Source organism: Copidosoma floridanum, unplaced genomic scaffold, assembly GCF_036245765.1.
Source record: "Copidosoma floridanum isolate Cflo_tuat_1 unplaced genomic scaffold, Cflo_Japanese_pri ptg000008l, whole genome shotgun sequence".
In the NCBI taxonomy this organism is placed as follows: Eukaryota; Metazoa; Arthropoda; class Insecta; order Hymenoptera; family Encyrtidae; genus Copidosoma; species Copidosoma floridanum.
In genome coordinates, this window is record NW_028321885.1 from 11377477 (window position 1) to 11404758 (window position 27282).

A 27282-nucleotide genomic window follows, 5' to 3' on the forward strand; every position below is an offset into this window, starting at 1 on the left:
AAAAAATGATATAAAGTATGAAATAAGTGTATGCTTGCTTTCTTGACTTTTGTGATTATGTTAAGAACGTTAACTATTTAATAACGACTGGTATTATAAATTTAGTACAAAAACTACTCTGTTTGTCCGAAATTTATAAACTAGGTTATATCGACACTCACTTATGAAATGTAGTTTCAAAAACAGTTCATATCTGCTAATTATTTCTATAACTTTAACCTCTTATGATATTTCCAAAATATCATGCATTTTTGTAGAAACCAAAACTGTGATGCGACTAACTTATATTTACAATTATATTATGTAATTAGTATCCAACGTCTAGTATAAAATGCTTAGTGATAGGCAAGTTCATTATGAAGTCTCTTTACCTAGTTTTACTAGGCATTGAGACCATAATTACACTGACTTTTACAATGCACTTAACATAACATTTTTTTTTTCTACCGGGTCACCTCGACAGCTTACTGGCCATGTCGCCGGGGCCACCCACTCACCACATATGTGTGGGAGTGTATTGCCACACCCATTTCCAACTCTTTTTACTGATATCATACCTGAATCCATGGGCATAGTGTGCGTATCTCCGGTGAAACACCTTGCCACTTAAGCTGACAGTCTCTGCACTAATGGTGCATCGGGTCCACTCGCCATTGTGTAGCCTTTCTCTGAAGAGGACTCCATATTCCAGGACGTCCACTCCTCACCAGTAAGGCCGGCGATCCTTGCCCGATGCCTGGCATCGGATCTGATAAACCCTACCTATAGCCCTAACACTGTTTTGCATTCATCCAGGCCCGAAAACCTGTGGGGCAAGGAAAAAACCCTGAAATTACTGAAAGAAAATTCCACGGAAAAATCCGCCTTGAAACAGCCGGGGTTACATAGAAACTTTTTCCCGATGAAAACAGTTTTTGAAAAAATCTGACTTCACCGAGAATCGAACCCACGACCCCTAGAACCGCGTTGTATCAGTAACAAGCACGCTTACTACTGAGCCAACGCCGCTTCTTCAACATAATATATTAAATTTAAATACAAACAGCTAATAAAGTACTTTTTGTAGAGATGATGTTAGTATTTTATGCAAACCTTGTATCTTTGCACTCTACTGAGTTTGGTCAGTGAAGTTATTGCTTAACTTACTTGTAATGCTAATAATAATAAAGTTTTCTCAAAGCTTGCATTAAAACAACTTTAAATACTGTGTAATAACGACAGCCTCGAATATGCAGGCTTAAGTTGACAGACCTTAAAAAAAAAAAAACTAAATGGTTGTAGATAAAGTAAGAGTGATAAAACGGAACGGAAAGGACCGAAGGTACATTAAATAGATCCATCGAACAGAAAAATACGTAAAATATCTAATTACATGTAACTACTAAAGAGAATGTTAAAAAGAGTCTTTAACTGAGTAAATGGTCATGTGTCTTATTCGATACTTAGTCTACGTTATCGTTTGGTACTTTTTTACAGTGTATCTAAATTAGGTCTAGAATTCATTGATAAGAGTCTCGATCTTATTGTACGTATTATAAGATATTCTGGATAGCCTCTTCGACCTTATAACATTTTTGATGACTTGAAGATTTTTTAGATTAAATAAAGAACCGCATTGCATGGAATTTTCATTTTTTAAATTGATGATTGTGGTCTTCTTATTAAATATTAAGCTTAGAATAAAAAGAAAAAAATTTATTCTGAAACTAGACACTTATACCAATTACACAGATAATGAGAGTTTTTAATTTCATAAAGTATAAAGTTTAAAAGTGGACGGTCACCACTATACTCAAGCTCAACAGTAAAGTGAAGGTGTTCGTAAAATGAGTCAAATAAAAAAAATGGAGTACACAATGTCTTCTTAAATAACTAGTATTTCGTCAAAAACATATCTCTTATAGTAAATAACTTATAAAAAAAATCTATCTTAGTGTTTTTTCTCTAATTGTTCTAAAACTATTTTTGCAAAGGTTAGAATACGGCAATTGCCTGTCGGCCAGCCCAAAATTGGCTGGAATAATCCATTATTAAACTTGAAAAAAGTTAAAAATAATAAAAAGTGACTCTTACCTGGGTATTCTTGATTACTTAAAGGAACATAGTCTCTTATATAGGCCTAGTTTTCTAATATTTTTTATTATTTTTTTTTTTTATTTATTTCATACTCCGTCCCTTTCGGGTTTGGAGGACTTCCGTTACATTTCTTATCGTTATCTTTGCACATTCCTTTTACATATGTTTTACATTTTCATTCATGATTTTCAAGTTACATAACCTATTCTTATTAGTAAGTAAACAGAAACATATAATAAATTTAAAAAAAAAAAAAAAAAACTTTTCAAAGATAATTTAAATCTAATTTGAAATTCATATTAATATTTATATTCAAATTTAACTACAAATGAAATAAAATGAAATCTATTAATAATACTGAAATAATTAGTCACTTTTACTTTTAGATAATATTATGAACCTAAAACTTTTTAAAGATAATTTGCTACTAATTTAAAATTCATATTAATATTTATGTTTAAATTTAACTAGAAATGAAATAAAATGAAATCTATTAATAATACTGAAACAATTAGTCACTTTTTCTTTCATATAAAATTAGAAACTTTAAAAAACAAAAAAAAATATACTGTCCATATAGCCACTGCAATTAAATAAATTAAATCTTAAATACTACAGTCTTTTTGAAAGTATATTTACACTTCACTTTACACTTAACACTGTTTTTCTTGATCCTTTCTCTTCGCTCTTCTCTCTTCTCATATCCTTCCCTTCTTCCTTCTTGATTTCTTCATCCTATTTCTCTTGACACTCTCAGGAACTCTCCCCTTCTTTTCTTTTCCTAACTACTCTTCTCAATATTTCTATTTCCTTTGCGCTCTTATCAAGTATATCTTCTATTACTTTTTCGCTCCTTGTTTTTTCGCATCTCTTCAGTATGTGTGTATGATTTTCCTCCTCTTCCTTGCATAATCTACATTTCCTTTCTTCTTCTTCCTTCCAATGTTCTCTGCTTTTACATTCATTACCACATCTAAATCTTGCCATTAATTTTCTATCTTTTATTGGTATTTCCATCTTCAGATATTCTGGTTCATCCTCTGTTATTATGTCCTTGTATATCTTATTATATCTTGAGTTTTTTATCTTTTCTAATCTTTTTTCTTTTTCCTTTCTTCTTATACTCTCTATTATCTTAAATCTTACTTGCTCTTTGAATTCTGTCCCTCTCATGTATCTTGTTTCTGTTACTTCTTCTTCCTTTAATATTTCCATTCTCTTTTTTGCTACTCTTCCTATGTTTTCTCTTTCTTTATCTTTATCTTTTTCTCTTATGCCTTCTTTTGCTAATTTAATTTTTGAGTCCCTAATCTTTTCTTCAAATTTTATTGCTCTTCTTAGCGCCTTCATTTTCATGCTTTCCAATTTACATTCTTCTTCAACTAAATAATTTGGTGTATTCCTGTCTAATCCCAATAACCACTTAATATATTTTCTTTGTATACTTTCCAATCTCTCATCTTCTTCCCAGCCCCATACTTCTGCTCCGAATAACGCTATACTCTCCACTAATGCCACAAATAACTTCTTCCTTCTTTGGTAACTATACTTAAATATCCTCTCACCTATACTCCAAGCGCTTTTCATCGCCATTATAGCCTTTCTCTTCCTTTCTTCCAAATGCCTTTCATTACTACCATTTTTTTGTAAAATATATCCCAGATATCTAATTTCTGTCACTTCTTCTAGTTCATTTTCTCCCCATTTCCATACTCTATCTTTCCTTGCTCTTTTTTCGAATACTAAAATTTTTGTTTTTCTTTCGCTCAAAATCATTTTCTTTTTCTCAATGTACTTTTGAACCTTTTTAACATATCTTTTAGCTCTTCTTCTCTGTCTGCTATTAAAACTATGTCATCAGCGTAGGATAAACTCCATATTTTTTCATTTCCTATTCTGCATCCTCCTACTTGCCCTTTTCTCATTTCCTCTTCTAGATCCGCTAGGTACACATTAAATAATGTTGGGCTCAATGGACACCCTTGCCTTACTCCTCTCTCTGTCCAAAATTCATCTGATATTTTATCTCCTACCTTCACTATATTTATAGTTTCTTTGTATATATCCATAATTCTACTTATCAATATTTTACTCACCTCCATATCTTGCAATCTTTCCTTTAAAACCGTTCTATCTACTCTGTCAAATGCCTCTTTTAGATCAATGAAGCATGCAAATATTTTTCCTTTTGGTTTACTTAATTTGTCTTCCACTATGTGCTTCAGTGTATAAATTGCTTCCATCACTCCTTTTCCTTCTCTGAATCCAAATTGACTTTCTGCTAATTTTTGTTCAATCTCTTTTTTTAATAATTCATTTAACATACTCGCGTATATTTTATATGCCGTGCATGTCAAAGTTACCCCTCTGAAATTATCCAGCTCTTCTTTATCACCTCCTTTATAAATTGTGCATATCACTCCTCTTCTCCATTGTACTGGAATCCTTCCTTCTTCCCATACTTTCTTCATCAATTTCCATAGCGCTGCATCCACCTCTTTTGGCATGTATTTCCATATTTCGTTTTCTAGTTTGTCATCTCCTGGTGCCTTCCTCGGTTTTAACCTATTTATTAACCTCTTGAACTCTTCTTTGCTTAATTCTTCTTGGTCCTGTGTACTTTTTTCTATTCTTGCATTCTCTTCTTCCACCTTTTCTATCATCATAGCTTTTTCATCCTTACCGCCTAGTTTCCTCATAAAATGCCTTCTCCATTCTTCAATTTCTGTCTTATTATTAACGCCTGCTTTCTTCTTTCTATATCTATTTATATAATTCCAAATTTCCCTTTCTGATTTTGCGACCTTTATATTTCTTTCCTCCGTTATTTCATACCTTTTTCTTTTCGCCTCGCACCAATTTCTATACTCTCTCTTTTTGTTAATTAGATAGTTTCTATCCACTTTCTTTTTTCTCCATAGCTTCATTATTTTTCTCAGCTCCTTCTTTTTTGCTTTCCATTCTTTGTCATACCACTTTCTTTCTCCCAACCTCCATACCTTAGACTGTTTTTTAGTTTTTGGTACTGTTGCTTCTATTGCTTCTTTTATTTCTTCCCAACTTCTTTCTACTTGTATCTCTTTCCAATTCCATCCTTCGCACCTCTCCTGGTATTGGTCTATCAATTCTTGCGTCCATTCTCTTCTTGAAATTTCCTTTTCTTCCTTTCCCCTATCTTCTACGATCTCTATTTCATTTTCTAAGTATATTTCTAATGGCATGTGATCTGACTCTGTTCTTTGTCCTATTTTTAATTCTCTTATCTGATCTAACGCTTCTTGATTACTTATAACATAATCTATTACTGACTCACCTCTGCTGCCAATGTACGTGTAGTTTCCTTCTTCTCCTTTTTGTCCGTTAACTATACCCCATCCTTCTTCTGTTATTTCCTTAATTAACCTTCTTCCTTCCTCGTTGATTGTTTCATCTTTTGATTTCCTGTTACTGACTTCCTTGCTTCCAATCTCCATCTCACTGACCCATCCACCTTCCCTGCCAGTCCTCGCATTCCAATCTTCTGCCAGTATAATACCACCTTTTTCCTGCGTTCCTATTTTTTCTTTTATAATTTCCATTGTCTTTGCCACGTCTTGGCAATATACTCCTACAAATGTCCACTCTTGTTCGCCATATTTAATCTCTTGTTTTACTATGTTACCACTCAATTCCTCGTAATTTTTAATTTCTAACTTCTTATTAATTCCTGTAATTATTCCTCCTTTCGCTCTACCTTTTTTATGTTCTCTTTTTGCTGCAACAAATTTCCATTCATACTTTTTCGACATCTTACTTTCTATATCTTCCCATTTATTTTTCTCTAACCATGTTTCTACTAACATTATAATATCAAAATTATTTAAATATTCCCATACTTCCACGTCCTTATTTAACACTCCTGCTATGTTCCAAACGCATATATTTACACTTTTTTTTTCTCCTCCTCCAGCTCCCTCTCCTCATTCCCTTCTTGTCCTCTTCATTCTTGCGATCTTCCTGTTATCTTCCCCTGTATCCTTCTTCTTTCTTCTAGGAAATTTCCCTTCCATTCGTTGTATCTATACCACTTATCATCAATCATCAATTTCATATAGCCAATTTTTGTGGTTTTTCCTTCGTTTCTTTGTTCCTTTGATTTATCTAATATCAATCTTTGTATTTCTCTTTCTTTTCGTGTCAAATCATTTTCAATATATATTCCTTTTTCAAGCTTCTTCTTGTTCATCATGATACTATCTTTCATTTCCTTGCTTTCCAATTCTACTACTACCATTTTCATATCACTTTTTCCTTTCTTTACCACTATTTCAGTAGCATTTTTCACTTTTACATTGACATTGATTTTCTGTTCCACAAACTCTTCCACCTTCTTTTTTATATTTTCTTTTTCTATAATTGCACCTTTAATGACAATGTTCTGTCTTCTCTTCTCCCTTTCATTTTTTTCTAATTCCCATTCTAATCTGTTGATCCTTTCTTCAATAGCTTTCTTCTCTTCTATCCACTCTAGTCTTTCTTTTAACCACCTGCTTCTTTCCTCTCTCCATTCTTCTTCTCTTTTTTCTAATCTTTCCATCAATTCAAACATACTATCTAATCTCTTTTCTATCCTACTCATCTTATCATTTTGTTCTTTAACATCCTGACTTTCATCCTTTTTTTCTTTTTCTCTCTGGAAATTCAGGGTGGATTGTTCTTTGATTTTTAGAATTGTGTTTGTATTACTCCTCGTGTTAATATTTGCGTTTTTTCCTGTCATTTTCAAAATTTTACCGACTCTACAGATATCTTCCTTACCGACTCTGTCAATTCCGGTAATTCAGGAATTCTTTTTATCTACTGCCAGTAACCAGGTTGTCAAAAACTTCTTTATCTACTGTCTCTACTTTCTCTGTCGGTAACCGATAAAAAGAAATCACCTTTTCCTGCCCGTGCCCTTCCTTCTTACCGGGTTTCCTAACCTCACTTTTTTCTATACCCCTGTTTGCCCACTTTTTCACTATTCACTGATCACTTTTCTTTAATTATTATCACTTCTTTCTTTCTCCCTTTTCCTTCGTATACAACTTTTTCCTTTGTTCACCCGATTGCACTATTCTTTTGCGACTTGCATCGGCGTCTTGTTCGCCTCTCGCGTTCTCTGTCCTACCTGTTTTTCAATCCTTTATAATCCTCCTGTTTCACTTTCTTTTTCACTTTTTGTCACTGTTTATTATGTCCTCATGTATTTCACCACTTTTTAAAGACTTTATTATAGCTATCTACCCTTGCTCTTTCTTTTATTTATTGCTTCATTCAGGAGCTCACTTTTACACGTCCACTCTCCTACGTGTCCACAACGGAAGACCAATTAAGTAGTAATTATTTCTCGTACGCGCATCTGCATGTCTTTGCTGCTGTACACATACGGTTCGTTCAACCTTTTTTTTTTTTTTTTTCTTTTTGTCAACCGAGCGCTTGATTTTCCCGTCCGACCGCTTCGGACGACGACGCCCACTTCCCTAGTTTTCTAATATACTTCACGAAATAAGTTCATACGGTGAATTAGAAAATGAAATTATCACGTAAAAAAATGTGGAAGTAAAATACAGTAGATTTTGTCTCTCCTAATGACTGCTCAAGCTGTATTGAATTTTTAAACGAAACTTTAACATAAGAATATTGATTTTCAGCGTAACAGACAATCATTTATTTAATGGTTACAAAAGAGAGTTCAAGACGGACACAATTAATCTGTTAGAAAATATGTTTTTTTATAAACTTTAATCAATACAAAGGCTTTTGCTAAAGAGCTATTATCAATATTAAAAATGAATTAATCAAAACTACTAAAACTATTAAGAACAGTAAGATTTTTGAACAGAAGTGTCGCGAATGGTATAATGTTGTGTAGGTTCATAGGATCTTTTCTATTTGTTATTTCATTACGGAATTCTCAACAATCCTCAAAGTTAAATTTTTCAATATCCAAACTCATACTTTACATTTTTTCATATTTTTAAGTTAAAACAAATTATATAAAGATCTACTTCCTTCAGTCTAACTCTTTCTATTCTTTTCTTTTTTTCTCACTCTCTATTCGTCTTTAACTGTAAAGTGTGTTTGTGAAAATGTGAGTTTAAATGTATGCAAGAGTGTTCGTTTGAAAGTTTTTTACATTTTTTTTGGCAAGTGATAAATTTTTACATGTCCTTGTAATCTGAACTAGGCTTCAAGTGATGACCAGTTGCATACAAATCTAAATGATAAATAATTTTGCCGATCCTATGACAAGTTTTATAACTTAAATTCTGTAAAAAGTTTGAAACTCGAAAAAAAAAAAAAAATTCAGTCCATATATCTATTACTCCTTTAAACCATTAATGGTGTATTTTTTGTTAAGGAAAAGATAATTTGATATATTTTTTATTCGAAAACATGGTAACGTACTTAAAAATAAGGATATCGTATACAATAAAAACAAAAGTTTGACCGTAACTAAATTCTTACATAACTTTCTTTATCCTGACCTATTTTTTTTTGTCTCAAGTTAGAAAGCTGCATGTTGGTTTGAAAAGTTAGATCTTAAAGTTGTGCGCTTATATGTACGCTTTTTTAAAGATGCTGTCTCAAGATATGCATTATTATTTACATTTTCTAAAATCTGGGCATGAATTTCAATAAAAAAACTACAACGGTTATTCTAAATTTTACTAATATATAAAGCAAAGTCGCTAAAATCGTTGTAATCGATAACCATGAAAACTAATATACCGATTTTGCTGAAATTTTGCATACTGATTTTTAATGATTCCAAGATGGTTTTTGCGTAGTTTTTTTTTCTAAAAAAAGTTGATAACAATAGCATTAAATAAGCACAAAAATTTTGCTAAAATGAGGTAGCTTTGCACTTTACTTCAGTATGATCCGCTAGGTAGTGTCGAAGTAAAATTAAAGCCACCCACAATCAAAAATAGTGAAGAGTGGTTACAAGATGCCCCATCGAGTTGTCGATTATCGTAGTCGTTCATCGGCAGTACACCAAGAACAGAATTGTTAGTAACAGAGGCATATCTACAGAGAAGGTATTCTACAGGCCCACTTTCTCGACTAACGATAAGTGGTTGGTTATCTGGGGAACGACCTGAAGACGAGATATTCTCTGGTTAGTGGTATACCTCCCTCCAGTACGGTCTTTGTACACAGAGACTCCAAGAATGAAAGTCAAGATACCCGCAGCTAGCTCTCCATCATCAAGAATAATAATAAGGAATAACTGGAAATCTCACCACTGGCCCTTTTCAGGGCCATTATAAGTATTTACGTTTCCTACTTAATCATCAATCTCATCGATTTTTTTAGGGAAACCTGACGTTTTAAACTACCTTGCCAACAAATACATTTTTACTACCATTTCCGGAAACGATTCGTCGATTAAAAGACTATGTAAAGCCGGCCACTGTTAAACCAAGTCAGTCGTTTACTGTCAGACTTTACGAGCGGAGTTTTTTGTCGCGAGACTAATGGGAACCCCGGTGACTAACGACTCTATATTACCCTCTCGACTCCAAACATTCCACCAAGAATCACTGATCCTCTCCAAGGTTTGTGCTAGGAGAAACTAACAGCTATGAAGAAAAAATGAACTTGAGCCAACGGAACAGTCTCTAACAGGCAAGCTTTACGAACCAGTTTCTCTACTTGAGATCTCCAAAACAACTGAGTCTGCAGAAAAAAAACGTGCTTTAGACACCACCGACGTTATTCCAGAAGACGTTGGGGAAGATCTTTACAACTAGCTCTAAAGCTTCGGACTTTGTAATTTCTCTCCTGATCAGTTTGGGGCTTAAACAGCAGGCCAGAGAAGATCACCCTGAGTTATCCAGGCAGTCACAATTCCTGTTAACTTCAGTCAAGAAAGAGTTTACTTAAAAAGCTCTTCGGTCCTTTTTAGGGCCATCAGACGTTAAACTACCTCGCCAACAAATATATATTACAACCTAATAAAGTTTTAAAAAAATAGCCCTTAGAACTCACAAAAGTCTTAACTATGCCAGAAGTCGCAAGAAGTTGAACTGAAAGGTAAACTTTAAATGCATCTAATAAATACAATTTTAGGCGTCAAGAAAATTACGCTCGATACTTATCGTGATTAAAGCAGCATTATAATCGATAAATAAAGAATTTATTAAGTGAGAGATAAGTTTTTTACTGTAACCCTCACAGTAAACTCTTGAATCTTCCAGATTTTTCAATAGGGAATATACATTTTTACTTTCGTGGTGATAAAAAATGTCAAAATTAGACTCTAGGACTTTGTTTGTGTGGTAATAAAGTTGTGAAGTGAGAGAAAAAAATTTTTCTCCATTGCATATTTTTTGTGGGTTTCAAATCTTGAGAGCTTTAAAAAATAGTCCTGTTTATAGATTATACAAGAAAAACTGCAAATCAACGGCCTTTTAGGGCCAACGATTATTTTATGGCAATAGGAATGAACGGTCTTATTGAGCATGATTATGTTTTCGTCACGTTTTACTGCTTCTTACTTAACCAAATAAACTGTATGGATTCCGAACAAATATGTTTTTAATAAGAAGAATTTGTTTAGAGAAGTGTCAGAAATAGATGTAAACTTTTTAACTGAAAACGATTCACATTACATGTTAACACACTATAGTGTTTTATTTAGTGAGTCTCGAGTGACGGGGGAAGGGGAGGTGCTAGTAATTGATAAAATAAAGTTCCAAAATCGGATAATGTCTAATTTTTGTTCCTTTAAGTATAAAATTTTTCTTTACAATAAATTACAGATGTGTACAGATGAAAAAAATACTTTAATCAAGTAAGTTAGTTACAAGACAGTCTAACTTAGTCAAGATTTAAAACTTAAACGCTTATTCATCTGAATATTGTTTTATGAACATAATTTTGCTGACTTTAAATAAGAGGGAATGAATATTATACGCAGGAATTTTTTTTCAACCTTCATTGCTGTTAAACCTATTGTAGAAAATTATAATATAACTTACTACAGTAATACAGTAATTTTCACAATGACAGTTTTGTTTTTTTTTTGGAAATTTGTGTTACAGATAATGTATTAACAGCTCTAGAGTTACCATTCTTGCACTGTTCTTTCTTCGTAATACATTTCTTACCTTATTATACTTGTCTGGGGTACCTTGACAATACACCTTTTTCAGGTTTAATTTTTATATTTCCAATTGCTTTAACATTTCTCTTAAAGTCATCCTTTTAGAACTATTACACAGATTTTTTTCTTAATTTTCCTTTTTTTGTTATTTTTAGTTTTCTTACCATGTCACTTTTTATTTTAATGTCTTAATCTTGGTGCTTGATTTTTTTTATCTCTGTATTTTTGTCTTTACTCGTCAATTACTCTAGCACTATAAGAGTACCTGTTGTACACTTATTTTAGCCTGAAAATTTTTACAACACCAATTCAAGTATATTACTGTTCTTTCAGAAATATTTAAACTTATAATAAACATTTTTGTTTCTCGAATGTATGCTTTCTATAATAATTTCGTATTTATAAGGATTTCTTTTCATATCTATCTTCCATTTCTTTCATTTATGTTCCTCGCCTCTGTAAAACTCTCTTTTTTAGCCCTTTACTGTATCTCCCCATCATTCTTTTTCTTTGCGGTACTTGATATCGTATTCTCTTTTTAGCCATTCGATTTCATTAACTACCTCTTAAATTTTGTCAACTGTCTCCCTTACTACTATTCAAATTTCTTTTCTGTTTTACTTTTAAAGACTTTTTATCTATGTCACTGATCCTGTCTAGATTGGTGTCTTAGCCATAATTTTAACCTTTTTCTTTGGCCTTTTTTTAACTGTGGTTGATTAACTATGATCAAGCAGCATATGCATATGCGCTTCACTTAGAGGCTTACCTTAATCTCTTAATGTATGAGAATGTTTTAGTATTATCAAAATAACTGACACTAAACTAAAATACAGATTTCATTTATTTTATTACCAAAATTTTCGTTGTTCAAAATTGTTGACTTTAAGCCTAATCATACACTTACAAAAAAATTTTATGGATTTGAAAAGCAAGTGAAATATAAAAATAAAGTCAACAAATATTATGAACTGCATTTAAGGGTATTTTAATATATATTATATCAGAAGACTGTGTGAATATTAATACTATTGTTAGGTCGGCGTTACGCATAAGGTTTTGATTTAAGCTTTCGCTTGTTGTTCGGGATTCCTTTTGGCTGATGTCTCCTGTTTGGCAATCAGATAGATAAAGATAGGCCGTGGTGCGAGGTGGTTAGGTACTTAAGGGAGGTTTAATCCAACACCAGTCACTCTCGCGAGACGGTGAAATGGTACATGTGAGCAGATCAACTCACTTGCTCCTTTGTACAAAGACAAGCAACCCGACGGAAGGCTATTCGTGAGGATAGGTACGTAGTAGAAAATTAAAAAAGATTTTCGTTTTCTTTTAACTTACTATGTTATTGATTGCCGATTACTAAAGGCAACCCGAGTTGACTGATAGATTTTATGAGAGATAGAGGACCTTAACCGAGGGAATCGAGGACGATTTTGAAAAAGTCCCCCCAATTAAGAGCAGTAGCATAGGAAACTTGACCAAAACGAGTCAAGCAAAAGACCTCGACCGAAAGATAGTCGAGGATGGTGAGATTGATTGATTAAGACTGGCTAGTGTAGAATGCTTCGGGCCTTATATATATATATATATATATATATATACGGTTTCACATTGGTCTATGCGGAGGCGCCATTCTTGCGTAAACGCAATGTAGGGGTGTTGGGAAGAGGTTCCGAGTGCGAACCGGGTAAGCGATCATACGGGAAAGCTTGATTTCTAGGTCACACCTTTGCAGAATTCGGGGCTGCCACTCAGGTTCGAGCACGTTATAGTTTGCAAATTTTAGAAAGTCCTCTTCCCAGCCCAACATACAAGAAAGAGATATTGCTAAACCAATGCTAGTTATCAACAAAAGAGCTAGCATACTAAATTAATGATAAAAAACAGAAATGGTGGTAATTTTACCAGTGATGATAAAAACAGTATTTTTATATGACTAAAAATAACATTTAGTATTTGTCGCACCTCAGAATTTATCCATAAGTTGGCGTGTTTGCAGTGTCTGGTTTCTCACAAAAATTTTTATCTAGAGCAATAAAGATATACTAGGTGCACTGCATGCGGGTGTGACTTCTTTGAAACAGTTCCTTCTTGAAGGTGATAAGAAAACGCCAAATTTCTTTTTCCTTTTGGTGCTGTTTGTGTGGATGGATAGAAGTAGTAAAGAGCAAGGATGGTGCAAAAGTGTGGGTGTGTCAGGCAATTTAAAAATTTCGAACATTCGGCTGCTAACGTTACACGATGACTCATATACCATATAAATCCGTATTGTTAGAATAAAAAAACAGTTGAAATCTAGCATAAAAGTACAACATATCTTGTTCAGCTCTCGATACTCCTGACACGTGTAGTCAGTTATCTTTTGTCACATCAGCTATCCTTATTTAGTACAATATTACTCCTATCTGCTTTGTACGCTTGAAATCATTCTGGCTCAAATAACTACTGACTTATAGTTATCGTTTTTTTGAAATTTTATGTTACAAAAATGCAAAATATATTTTTGATAGATGTAATTCTAAATTTAAAGTTTTCAAAGCATTTCGATTTTATCGAATAGCTCAAAATGAGAAACAAAATATGAATAAGTAAGAGGCTTAAAAGTATCGCGTAAAAGGATATTTATATTGTTTTATTACTTTTCAGGTTTACAACAGTCATATTGGCCAAGATCCTTTTCGATCAAAGGTATCATTTTATAATTATTTCACTTAGTATTTCTATTAACATGATTTATAACTAAAGTTCTTTGTTCTTAGAAATCAGACAGCTTATCAAAACTATATGAGATGGATGATTCAATCGAACGAAGATCCTGGCTGGACAAGCTTGTAGGTTTTATGGAGGATCGCAGGACGCCTATCTCAAGTTGTCCCACCATCTCCAAGAACCCCCTCGACTTATTTCGTTTATATCTCTTCGTCAAGGATAGAGGGGGCTTCATGGAGGTATGCAAGGTGCAGTGTAGTTCCATCTAGCTCTCGGTGTACTTGAAATATATATTTTTGTCTTAGTATCAAAAAATTTTTTTTAAAGAACGTCACGATTCTCATTTTTATTTGTTCTTTTGATCTTTGAACTATAACATTAAAGACGTTTGGTCAGTATTACGTATTATTAGTATTTACGCATGAGTTATCAGTTGTTTTTTATGCAAATTTCAGATTTTAATAATCCTATAGAAAGTTTAACTCAGTTTTGTATTTCTCATTTATTTTTTTTTTTTTTTTTTTTTTTTTTTTTTTTTTTTTCTTTTCGACACTGGTGCTAAATGGAATTATTCTTTATAAAATTTATCCTTTTAGTTTTCTTATTAATTTCTCGGAATCTTAAATTTTTTATTTTTGGTATCAACAATATCCCTCTAACACTACATTTTATGTTTTTTTAACCATTTTAAAATGTTATAAGGTAGCTGAATTACACTATCGAACACTTAAAAATAATTTCATTTAACATGATGTATGTCTTTGTAACAAAAAATTTGACTTTCTAATTTCTTGTTAAAATTTATCATTCCATTTCCATATAAAATCTCGTACTAGTTAAAATCAGTGGTTACAAAAGATGTTTTCCGAAAAAATTTGCAAACAAAAATTTGTTTTAAAAAATTTCATGAGGTTAAATTAAATTTTAAAACACTACCATACCTTGTTTTTCACGTACATTTTATACCACTTTAAGTAATTATTTACATACGTCTCGAGCACTTTTACTCAGCCTTTAAATTTCAAAAATTCCCCCCCCCCTTTTTTTACAGACTTTTTTGTTTCATCCCCTTTTGTGCAATCTTTCAAAAGCATCTTTTTTTGCCATTCGCTCACTTTTTTTACTATCTTTACTCTGTATATTGTTACTTTTTATGACCATTGATTGTTATATAATAATCTTCAGTTTTCTTAAAAAAATAGAATTTTTGATGTTTTGATTTTTACTATTAAAGGAAAAACACTTATTATTTGCAAGTTTCTCTGCCATTTGGCAGTAATAGCAAGATCCAAGACATTATGCTTTTAAAAGATACTTGCAAAGTCAGAGATTCAAGTGGTTACTCTAGCCCTAGGACACTTTTGCTTTAAACTATATACGAGCTTAGATTAACTGTAATTTTTTAATTCTTTATCTACATTATTATTGTATCCTGTGTATAACTGGAATAAAAAATTTTAATATCTTTTGTGCTCGTAAAGCTCTATTTGACTACCTTGACAAAGGTAACTTCATGCTTTAGCGCCGCTGCCGAAAAAGGTCATATAAATTTTGAGACCGTTTCACAATACCATTTTCTAGATAGTAAATGTTGAAATTCAAAGCGTATCCTTATGGAGGAGTTACATGAAAATGGAATTTGTAAGTAAATGATGTATTAAATTCATCCAACATTTTTGTATGACGCAATACCATTAAACTATTATTATATTAAATTTTTGTAGGGGTTGACAAGTTATTTTTCTAATAACATTTAAAAAACCGGTTTCAGGTGCATGTATATAAGTATACTTGTACACTACAAGCAGATTCCGGTGCGGTACATGTCTCTTCCCTTCTTACCGTTCTCTAGTTTTCCCCTGCTCACTGTGTTAAACATTTTTAAGTTCCAAAACATTAACCTTAGAATTCTTACCACTCATTCCCAAATCTACTACATACAAAACTGGAGATTTAACCTTGACTATTGATAGCTGTCTTCATACAATGGTGCTATTTTATTTGAAAATTGTTGGCTATCCTGTGCTAGTAAAATTATGGGAATCAATCGAAATCTTTTATAATTTCTCGAAGGGATCACAAGCTTCTTACTGCCGTACCTGCACGTTATGGAATCGAGTAATTAATCAGTCTTGAATTTGTAGAGCAACTCGTTTTTGACACGCAAGGTCATGTACTTATGGAAGTCAATTTGATAGCTTTTTAATGTTCCAATAATCTAGGACCTTATCAAATGCCATTACGTCTCTAGTCGCCTCGTACATGTGTGACAAGCTGTTGGTCACACGATAGAAAACGCCTTTACGGTGCACAATCTTTTTGTAGCTGCAAAGCTCAATGAGCCAATCTGCCCGCTAAATTCTTTAAAACCATTAGCCACTTTGATCCGTTGTTACAATAAAATGGTATCTCTTAAAATAAAATTAAAATTTTTCAATTACCCATACCATAACAAAACCCATTTTTTTCTACCGTTGAATAATTTCTCTGTATCAGATTTAAAATTTGACTCGCAAAAATAGCAGAGTGTTCACTATCTTCATATTCCTAAGTAACAACAGTACTTACAGCAAAGCCAGTATTTTCAATACGTAAAAGATCTGTTCTTGCTTATCTTTTTATTCGTAAGCCTGTCCTTTGCGTAATAATTTTAACAGGATCTTTAATTCTGAATAGTTCAGAATAAGTCGTTCGTTCTAGGTCATCTGCCCAGGAATCATCGCAACTGTTGAACAACTAAAAAAGCAGGGTATTGTTGTATAGGAACTACTTTTTCTGGATAAGGTCTCAAGCTTTTCGAGTCTGAAAAAAATTTAATATAACATATGTGAGCATTAGAACACACATTTTTTTATGAAACTGTACCTATATGGGCTACATGTGTTTTTGAAGTCTCATTCTCTATAATTAAATCGTCTTGATAAACGAATATACTTGATTTTATTTCCGTATCGAATAACTGATCAATTACTCGTTGGGAATTCCTTGGTGTGGGATGTCCAACAAACATTATTAATAATGGAGGAAATTTAAATGAAAAAACTTGGAATCTTGGAGCATAGCTATTTATTTCATATATTAGTTGGACAATGTGATCCAATATTTCGGAGTTATCCTGACTCCCTCTTCAGGGAACTTTAATTTAGTCTATTTAATATCTTTCAGTTACATGTGCTGAGTCAGGATGTGACTTATATTGTAGATAACTTAACTGTATATACATTTTGACTGGTAAAGTTTATAATATTAAGTTGATTTAATTATTAGTACTCCATTGCCATGGTTATGACTGACTAGTCTTTATCAGTCATGCTGCGTTTGGCATTTTCATGTTCGCATCTGCATAGTTCCCTGAAGAGGGAGTCAGGATGACTCCGAAATATTGGATCACATTGTCCAACTAATATATGAAATAAATAGCCATGCTCCAAGATTCCAAGTTTTTTCATTCAAATTTCCTTAATTATGGCAAAGGAGCAAGAAAACAGTAGTTTTATTATCAGATTGATTATTAATAATGGTTTCGTTTAGACATTACTTAACACTTTTTACTGCTCTGATTTACGTATTTATCAAAGTAGAAGATAGGCAGAGGTGCTCTGAGGAATATTGTTTTAATGTAGAAACATTACACGTGTTTATTTTAGGAAATATTAAACAGTTTTACCTCATTTTTCTTTCCGTGAAGATTTATATATCTTTTTTATCTTTCTTTACAGTGTTGTTACAGTGTCTTGTTATTATTTTTATTTTCTTTGTATACTATTATTTAATTAGTAATCTATTAGGGGCAACCTTATTACTATTTAATTAAGTTAAACTTTAAATTTCTATGTCTTTATTTCAATTGATGATACATACTACTAAATTGATAAGAGCGATATTAGGCTACGGATAATAAATTAAGAATTGGCACATCTGACAAAATAATTAACAACTAGTCCACAGTGGTAAAAAGCTACTGACTAAAACGCCCTGCATAAAGAAATACATCTTGCTCGAAGTCTTAGTCAATACTTCTTTGTCTTACTTATTATGAGGCTGGTACTTTCTGAGTTCATGTGTTTAGGCTTAGCGGCTCACTCTGGTTGCTACTTGACACTTCCGAGAGCCACGAAGTACATAGTCATCTTTGTTAGGGGATGACTTTCGTCGAGAAAGAGAAAAATAAGTTTATTTGTTTAAGTTATGACTTAACAGCCTCCTTTTCTAAAAAATATTGCCGTCCTCGGTGAATATACTTATAAAAGTAATCCAAGTTGAGGTAAGAAGAGAATTATGGTAAATCAAGTACTTCAAAAATTTTGAAAAAGTTTCTACTTTTTACCCTCCTCTATTAAAACTACTCCAACCTTATATGTTGAAATCTCTTAAAAATGATATTTATTAAATATATTAATAATAAGAGAATAAAAATTTTTGGTAGCATTAAATTATCACTGTAAAGAAAATAATATAATGTAATACAATAAATGAGTGATGATAAATATATAAAGTTATTACATGTATTTGGGATTGCGAAAAAGGAAAAGATTAATAATAGGATTAATTATAATTAGTTATGAATTAATGTATATGTATTCGTGATTTTTTCTATAATTCTGTACACAAAAAAGGTCCTTTTTGTCTTTTTTACGTTCTTGGGTTGTCAAGGCTGTTTAATTTTCTTCATTTTTTTGCTGTCCTATAGTTGATTCATTTAATCCTTCGAGATTTGTTGTGACAACACTTTCAAATCACAATCTGTAGTGCTAATCGTATTTTACTATGTTGAAGTTATCTTCTCATATGGGGAAAGTTTTTTGCATGTTCCATTGCGTTTTGCATAGATGGCTATACTCTAACATATCTGCCTTATATATTATATTTCCACACGAAGGATGGATTGTCGTTTCCGATTGGCTACGATTATCATTTTCTAAATATTGGCCTCCGTGATTTGAGTCCGTCAAAGGCTCTCACATTGGAATCCTCATTATAACGCGTAGCGAAGACCATGTCTTTTTGTCATTTCGGTTATTACCTAATAGATAGTATCTGATGTCCTTGACTGGCCTGAACGTCATCATAAGCCTAGTCTATTCCTTTAGTGTCATTACTACTGCTACTTTTTTCATTAATCCGCTGTGATAAGTAACTAGTAGCGCTGCCCTGATGGTTAAGAGCTAAACCAATTCTATTATTACACATGTAGTTTTAACCGTATACGCACGAATAGATTTAAAAGTGAGGTACCTCACAAGTTTAGTAGATTTATTGAATTATGTAGGTGATGAATGTCGTAACTACCTTGAAGGACAAAATGTAGTGCATGCAAACCACATTTTTTATAGCGCTATAAAATCAGAAACGTCTTATAAAATAGATTTGGTCAGTTAATGTTTAAAATTAACTAATTTGTTTTAAAAACCACATGAGCCAGTGATAAAAATAAATTATGTTGGCTCCAAAAAAATAACACATTATTGTTCTTGCCTAGCTGGCTCTGAAGGTGGTGTAAGCATATTGTAGGTGCTTTAATGGATTTTTGAAGGTATACACGTTATGAAAAATATAAACAGTAAACTGAAAAACAATTTTCTATTACACATACCTAATGATTATTTTAAGAACTGACAAATCCAAAATAGCAGTAGACACGTGTACTGATTTTAATAAAGAAATGGGATAAAATTTCTGAAAATGTAGCTAGAAAAATTCATGAAGTTGTACCTGCAAAAAATTTTTGGCACGGAACGATAAAAGAAGCTATTTATAAAACTTCCCACATTGAGTCTGAAAAATTAAACGAAGCCAGAAAAGTATTACTTAAAGATGGCATTTTAATAAAATTATTAAAAAACCATTAATGATTTTTATTTTTTATGCAAATTAAATTGAATATTTTTTAGAGAATCCACATAGAATGTTGGGACAAATAAAAACAGGTTGCTTGAAAAGCAATTTTAAATTATCTGCACAATCTCCATCTGTTGCTACCACATTTTCGAAAGAAGAAGAGAGTCAACAAATTTTTATTTCACCTATATATTTTTTAATCAAGGTAGACTTAATACTGTATGCACTGCATGTGTCTTATCCACAATGTTGTTAGGTACTCAAATTTGAAAGGTTGTTAAAGAATGTTATTATCAAGAAAAAGTTTGTGGTTCCTTAGAAAAAGCTATCTTATTAAATTAAAAGAGAAGTCAAAGTTGTGATATTTGGAAAGAAGAAAAGAGAAAAAGAATAACAATGAATAAGGCCTCTCATCTATTCTTATATGTACAGAATAAAAAAACCAGACTAAAATAATAAAACAAAAAAACTCATATGTAGCTCATTTAAAGGCGATAAAGCCACAGCTTATGGATTAAAACTAGAAAGAAAGGCGAGATAATACCACGAACAAAAAGAAAGTATTACTGTATCACAATCTGGTTTGATTGTTAATCCAGTAGTATCTTGGATTGCATTCAGCCCAGACGGCATCGTTGTGAATGATTAAATAATTGAAATGAAACGTCCCATTGAAGGTGAATCTGAAAGTGCATATGAACTAGCCAAAAAGTACAAGTGGATTGCTCATGTTAATGGTTGCCACGTTTTGAAGGAGAAAAGTACTTATTACTATCAAGTGTAGTTAAGATTGTTTTTGACGAATTTGCATAAATGTGACTTTGTTATTTATATTTTTGATGACATGTATTTAAAAATTAGTCTGCCATATTTATACTTCACATATATTCTATGCCATCTTGCCTTACAAAATATGTAACTAATTTCCATGTGTATAAAAGACTACGCTATTGTAATGTACCGTTGAAAGTGTATATATTAATGTAATTTGTTGATTAATACATAAGTTTAATGACAAAATAACAAAAAAGTACGTCTGACTTAGAATAAATAATTTAATTAAAAGTTATCATTAGCAAGAATCAGATTCTTAAATTTAACAATACTTACTACAACTGTACAAGTTATAATTGAATGAAACAAGACTCCATGATTATTTGTGTTTTAAAATTTTGAAAATTTGTATGCGTTAGATTGTTCTCCCTACGTGAACTCTGACCTTAGCTATCATTTTAGTTAATTGAACATCTGCAGGACTCATCTTTTTTACCCAGTTTTGGGGGAATAAGCAACTTGATGAGATTTTGGAGGCAGTCCATCTCAATGTCAAATCCCTTATCAACCATAACCGCGTCTCTCATGGGATCAAGTCTTCGAAGTATTTTAGAATGGTTTAATTTATTTTTATCTCAAGCTCTACCACCGATAGCTTCACTTACACACATTACTGCTCCACTAGGAGGGATAGCTATCAACAGTTGAATGGTTTTTTGTCCTTTATAGTGCGAATACAACTCCAGTCGATAGTATAAGCAGCGAGGTTTCTCTACTGGTATTTTAGTACAATCCAGCACAGCATATGTTTGAGGGAATGGAATGAAGTACTGAGGTATGCAATATAGTATTTTCTCTTTCATGGGCCAGTGCACAAAATCTTCAATATCTCACATAATAAGCTTAGCATATGAACAAAATTAATAGTACAGGTCTGATAACTCCAAAAAGATCTACAAGGCATGAGAAAGATAAGTTTAAACGTAATTTACAAAAGCAAAGAACTACCTTATCTTTTACTTAATCTAAAAACTTGTGTTAGTTTGATGACGAACTTTTGCAGGTATTCACCGTTTTGCACAACTATGAAAAAACAAGAAAGAGATCCCAGTAAAGGATCTTCATGATTCCGTATTAAACTTATTAGATTCGTTTTTTGAGCTCCTAGAATCAAATAATTTACTATTTTATCAGTCACTTGATCACTCTTGCTGTGGTTATCTTTGCTGTCAGGGTAGTAAAAATCACAAGACACATTTGGTTCAAAACAAGTAACATCAATAGTAGCAACACAATCAGTAGTATCAACGTCGACCAGGGACTTTGTAGAGTCATCAGCTACGCTATTAACGTCTATTACAACTGAATTTATTTTATCAGCATTGCAGCTACCAAATAAGTCATTTGTGGAATCAAAACTAGCATCAGTTCTAGTAGTAGGTATGTCCATGGTTTTTACAAGCACAGCATGACTGCAGTCAAGACCAGTGTTTACATTGACAACATTAGCAGTACTGATGACTGTTCTTAAGTCATCTGATGGATTTAAACACTGAGGAGTACTTGTGGTACTCATATTTATGCTATTGTTCTTATTTTTTAAAAAGGTGTATTCAAAATAATTGGAACAAACTTTTCGCGTGTAGAAAGATTAACTTATAGAACAGCTATATTCTTGAAATATTTTCTTTTTGCTGTGCTGTAATAGTATAACTTTGTTGACGATATACGATATTATATAATTAACTTACTTTCAAAATAGTCGTCTTTCTTAAATTTTGCACTGCAAACAAATGCCTTAGTAGTTATTTGGGTTATTTTGCATGTCTCAATCCATTATTTTCGAATAAAACTATCATTTAGTATACTATGACAAATCATTCCATGCACGCTTGAATTATTGTCGCAGCCGGGTGCCCTACAAGGAAAGCTCTGGATTCTGCTTAAACTGTATTATTAGTCGTATAATTGGTTCAGTTTTCTACCATCTGGGTGGCGCTACTAGTCGCTTAACACTGTGAATTTATGTGAAAGGGCATTACGTATTTAAAACTGTTGTATTGATGTCTTCTCTAATTTTTCTATTTTCAAATATTTTGGCTGCTGAGTTATGCAATATACCATTGTGTGTCGTACGTCTTCTACCAACTCAGTATTTTCATATGTTACATGAACAGGAATAACATCTCCCCTTTTTGTCGTTTGATTGAAAAATAGATATCGTCAATTAAATATTTGTATTGAAAAAATTCAGCAACATAATTGACTCTGTAGGGCTATTTTTCATTTTGATTTACTTTTAGAAATCGTAATATTGGAGCAGCTCCTTTTTGTAACCATCTACAGGCGTGTCTACAGTTGAAACCAGTTTAGTACTCTTATCCGCTACTTAAGTTTTGACATCAATTAGCGCTTGTAATGTTGGCACTATTTTAAGTTGCTTCGCTGCTTTTTGGATCTCTTGTGGTGAACTAAAGATTGCCTCGTAACTCGAGTAACTCATAACACAGTATTTCTGTTCTATGGACTGGGCTACTCCAAAGCTACTGATAGTTTCCATTAGCATTAGCACTAAATATAAATTCGTTTTTTTTTAATGAAGCTTAAAATTTAAATCTCAATATTAAGTGATGTATCTTCTTGACATAGGATATAGCTTGTTGAATGATAGGATTCTATTATTGGGTTCATTTTCTGCTATTGTTTTTCTTTTGTAAATAGATGGTCTTATCAAATGTTGGCTTTATTTTTGAAGTCTGTAGATATTGTAGTCTTGTGCATGTAATGCCATGTCTTTGATATGTCATAACTTAACATGTTCTTAACAAAAAGAATGAGTGGATATCGGTTTCATTTTGTATTCTACTCTTCTTTTAATACGTTGTTAGAGTCAACAATATTTTATTTATATATATATATAGTAGGTTTAATACAATTTTATTCAGAGTTCATGGATGTGACGTGAGATATGCATTTGTGTCAGTAAATAGGAGTATACACCTTTATGAAAGTTAGACACACTAACAGCTTGTAGGTTTACACCTGAGAGCGTAATGCTTCCTGGAGGTATTATGAGTCACCTTACGGAGGCAATCGTAAGTTTCAAACCTAGTTTGCACTGTCCCTGTCCCAGATTATGACGTATCTTGCGTTACTGATGTATATGGTTTTGAAGGGAGACCTTGTCTATACTTGCATGAGGCATGATAAATCGTTAACTCAAGAGAATATCCACCAGGACGTAATGCCTAGTAGGTGAGCCAATATGCCAACTCTTGACCTAGAGAATCACCCTCAGGACGCACTGCCCAAGAGATGCGCTCACTATCTTACTTGTATAGCCAAGATCACTGGTAAATGGGGTAACCTAGGAAACTGTTTCAGCCTCGTCACCACCCACTATGCCAAGGAATAATAGACAGCTATGTAGAATACGAGAATAAGAAATAATATATATGTAATTTATATCAATACATGTGTAAAAATTAACTATAAAGCTATATTAGTGACTCTTTGAAGAGCTAAGCTCTCTAGCAAAAGTGCTTGACTCGTAGCTGAAGGCTTTTTTAATGCGTACAATTTTTGATTGCAAGTAATATCTATAACGCGTTCATACAAATTATCGTGTAGCTTTTTTTAAGCTGCCACAGCTTTAACACAAATTGGTTATCTGCACACATACACACACACACACACACACACACACACACACACACACTTATGTACGGATATTTAGTATTAGTTACAATTTTTTCCACCTTATGGTGATGTAGATAAAAAAAACTTCTTCGCTCAACTAATAGTATATTTTATCTTAAAAGAAGAAGGTGTCTGGATTTTATTCCTTTTATTAAGTACTTCGTCAGGTTCTTTGATAATGAGTCGTTAGCGTAAATAGCAATTAGAGTTTGTAGTATATAACTGTGTAAATTTCGAATTTCTTAAAAGTTTTCTTTGTTTTTAAATTGTTCAATATATTTATGAGAAGGGTGACCTACGTTGATTTCGGTCTTAACTATTATTTTAATTTTGGAGTTGAAGTTTATTATAAAGCCAGAAAGAGAAATTATATCAAGTTACTACTGATCTATGAATTTATTTTAAAATTTTGTGGTGTATGACACGGGAGTATCACAATGCAAAATTTTATTGTAGGTCGGGTTTTGCATGATTTCAATTTGTTACGTTCCTCTTTAATTTTGACACAAAGTTGAGTTTGTTCTTGTTTTGAAGTAACTCGAAGTTACTCCTGTGTTTAGTGAATTGACGGTGCGTTTTAGTACATTTTCTGAAACTCTACGTTTCATAGTCCTCTTGGATTTTCGAGTTCATATTTTCTTCATTTTATTTATTATATGTTTTACATTTAATTCTTTATCTGTCCATGTTTGTTCATTAAATTTTGGTTTTCGAATCGATTTTACAGCGTCATGGAAGGCATAAGTGTCTTCTAAGGGCTTATGTAATACAGTTAAGTTCAAGTTCACTTCTACTTAATAGGTATATTGTATCGGAGTGATGATTTCATTTTCACTAGTTAAGGTTAGTTAGTGTGTTTTTTTCGTACACCTATGATTTATTCGTAAAAGACCTATACCTTTGACTCTTTTTGTCGATTCATTTTATTGGAGTATATTATACTTAATTGCTCTTCATAAGGTGTCGAGAATAACCATGAATTATTAGCTAATAAGTAAACCTATTGACTCTCTGTTTTCTGTATGAATATAATTTTAGAGTGTTCAAATACTTCTGGTCGAGGTCGCAATAGCGTAAGAATCTCATATTTATTCATAGAATATGCTTCTTTCAATGGTTTCACAGCTGGGCATATACAACTATTTTCATACAGTTAGTACAATTAGGATAACTAAATTGTACAATACAATATCAAAAGGTTTTATTTAATCCTTGAGTAGGTGTGTGTTCCAATATAAATTACTTATTAATATTATATTTATTAATATTAAGCCATATCATTATTTTCTAATCAGCTCTTTTAATTAAAGTAATACCGATTCGTTTGTAGTATATTTCAGAGTTTGTTTCCAGTGGTTCTATACTATAGTTAGAGTCTGTACAATCTTCAGGTACTATTATCATTAAGATGGTGAATATAATCCCTATAGCCTTTTTTCTGGAGGTCATGTAGAATATGATTATTACAAGGATACTGTTATTGGGGAACTGGTTTTAATTTAATGTTTTCGTGTGATTTCACCATAGTCTTTCTTAAGTAATTCCTTGTTCCCTTTTAAAAGGTTTTAACTTTCAGGGTTTCATTACAGTAGCGATCAAATTTATGGGAACGCATTTTTTTCTTCACCCACACGTAACCTACTTTCTCCAAACTTCAAGATTTTTTATATCGTATCTTGTTTTTGCTTGTATTTTAGTTTTCATTTCTTAATTTTCTGCAGCAATTTGCATTTGTTGTAGTTGTTAAATGATAAGATCTTATAAATATTATGTATAAGTTCGTAACCTTTTATCTTTAGATATCGTCACAGTCAATCTTGCTACTCTCCCAAATACTAGCTTATAGGGTGTAAAATTTGTTGCAGTGTTACATGTAAAAGTTGTAAATTTAGATAAATTGTCCCAGTTATCATATTTTTCGGGGTAAGTTTTTATACAATCAGCCAGCGTGGTAAGACTTAGTTCTAGTGATCCGTTCGTTTGGGGATAATATGCTAATGTAATTGAATAATTAGTTCCTCGGGTTTTCATAAGTTTTTTTAATACATTAGACATAAATGTATCATGTCCGTCTGATAAAACTGCTCTGGACACATCTTAAACTAATATTTGATTTTGTGCCAGAGCATTGGCAAACATTGATCTTCAATTTGATATATGGATTAATATGATATACTTAGTTAAATCACCCTGTATTATAAACAAGTGGCAATTATCATTTGGTGTCATGCTTAATTTACCGATAACATTAATGAAAATTTGGTTTGCTCGAATATTCTCATCTTTCACAAATTAAATAAAACCAAACTTTTAAGATAAAACGATATGAGCGCACTAGATTATTTTGTTAACGGTGTTTGTTTACTTATTGAAATTTTAATTTATTTAAGATAAAAAACTAGAATCTACTTTCTCACTTTTTTATAAGCGGTCGTTAATTTATAAACATTATTATAAATTAAAATCTACAAAACTTGGGTTACTAGTACTCAAGCGAAGGTTTTTTCACCACTAACCTTCACGAGAACTCTTGTTACCGTGTTTGAAGTCTTTTTATTAGTTATGTAGTCGCAACATTCTGACTTTCTTTAGAGCTTTCTAAAAGATTTCCAATTCTTCTCGGTAAGCTTTTTGGAAAAGCGGTGTGTAGGATTTTTCTCTGCATATGCCATCGGAAATCATCCGTCCCATGACTCTCTGATCGGCAAGGATTCGCTGAGATACCGCTCCTGGAAAAATCAGCTCTGCTCTCGACAGTTTTGCCTGTATTTTGGAGTTGTTACAAATCGTAGGTGATATCAGCGTCGGCTGTACTAGTCCTCTTACTGCAAAGTGGACTGCATTATTTTTAGAGTCATAGCCTGTCATATACTGCTTCAAGCTTTCATCCAGTGTATTTATAGCTGCAACTGTTGAACTATCAATTTTCTGTAAGTAATTTATGTCTTTTATCCTCTTTATGTCCGCTTTCATTTTTTCCACCCTGTCTTCTACATCGCTGACTGAGTAGCCAGAAGTTTTCCTATATTACGAGTATTGGTTTTATTTGAGTC

The 27282-nt window shown here is 32.3% G+C and overlaps 1 protein-coding gene across 3 annotated transcripts in view; it reads left to right on the forward strand.

The window, feature by feature from the left end:
• Positions 1-27282, forward strand: part of osa (trithorax group protein osa) — a 528215-nt gene that overhangs the window by 221774 nt on the left and 279159 nt on the right. For 2 of the 3 annotated variants that reach the window (XM_089589257.1, XM_089589255.1), the window contains 2 exons: positions 13856-13897; positions 13969-14166. In XM_089589257.1, coding sequence (XP_089445383.1) covers positions 13856-13897; positions 13969-14166 — 240 coding nt within the window. The remainder of the gene's footprint in view (positions 1-13855; positions 13898-13968; positions 14167-27282) is intronic. The other variant, XM_089589256.1, reaches the window with a different exon arrangement.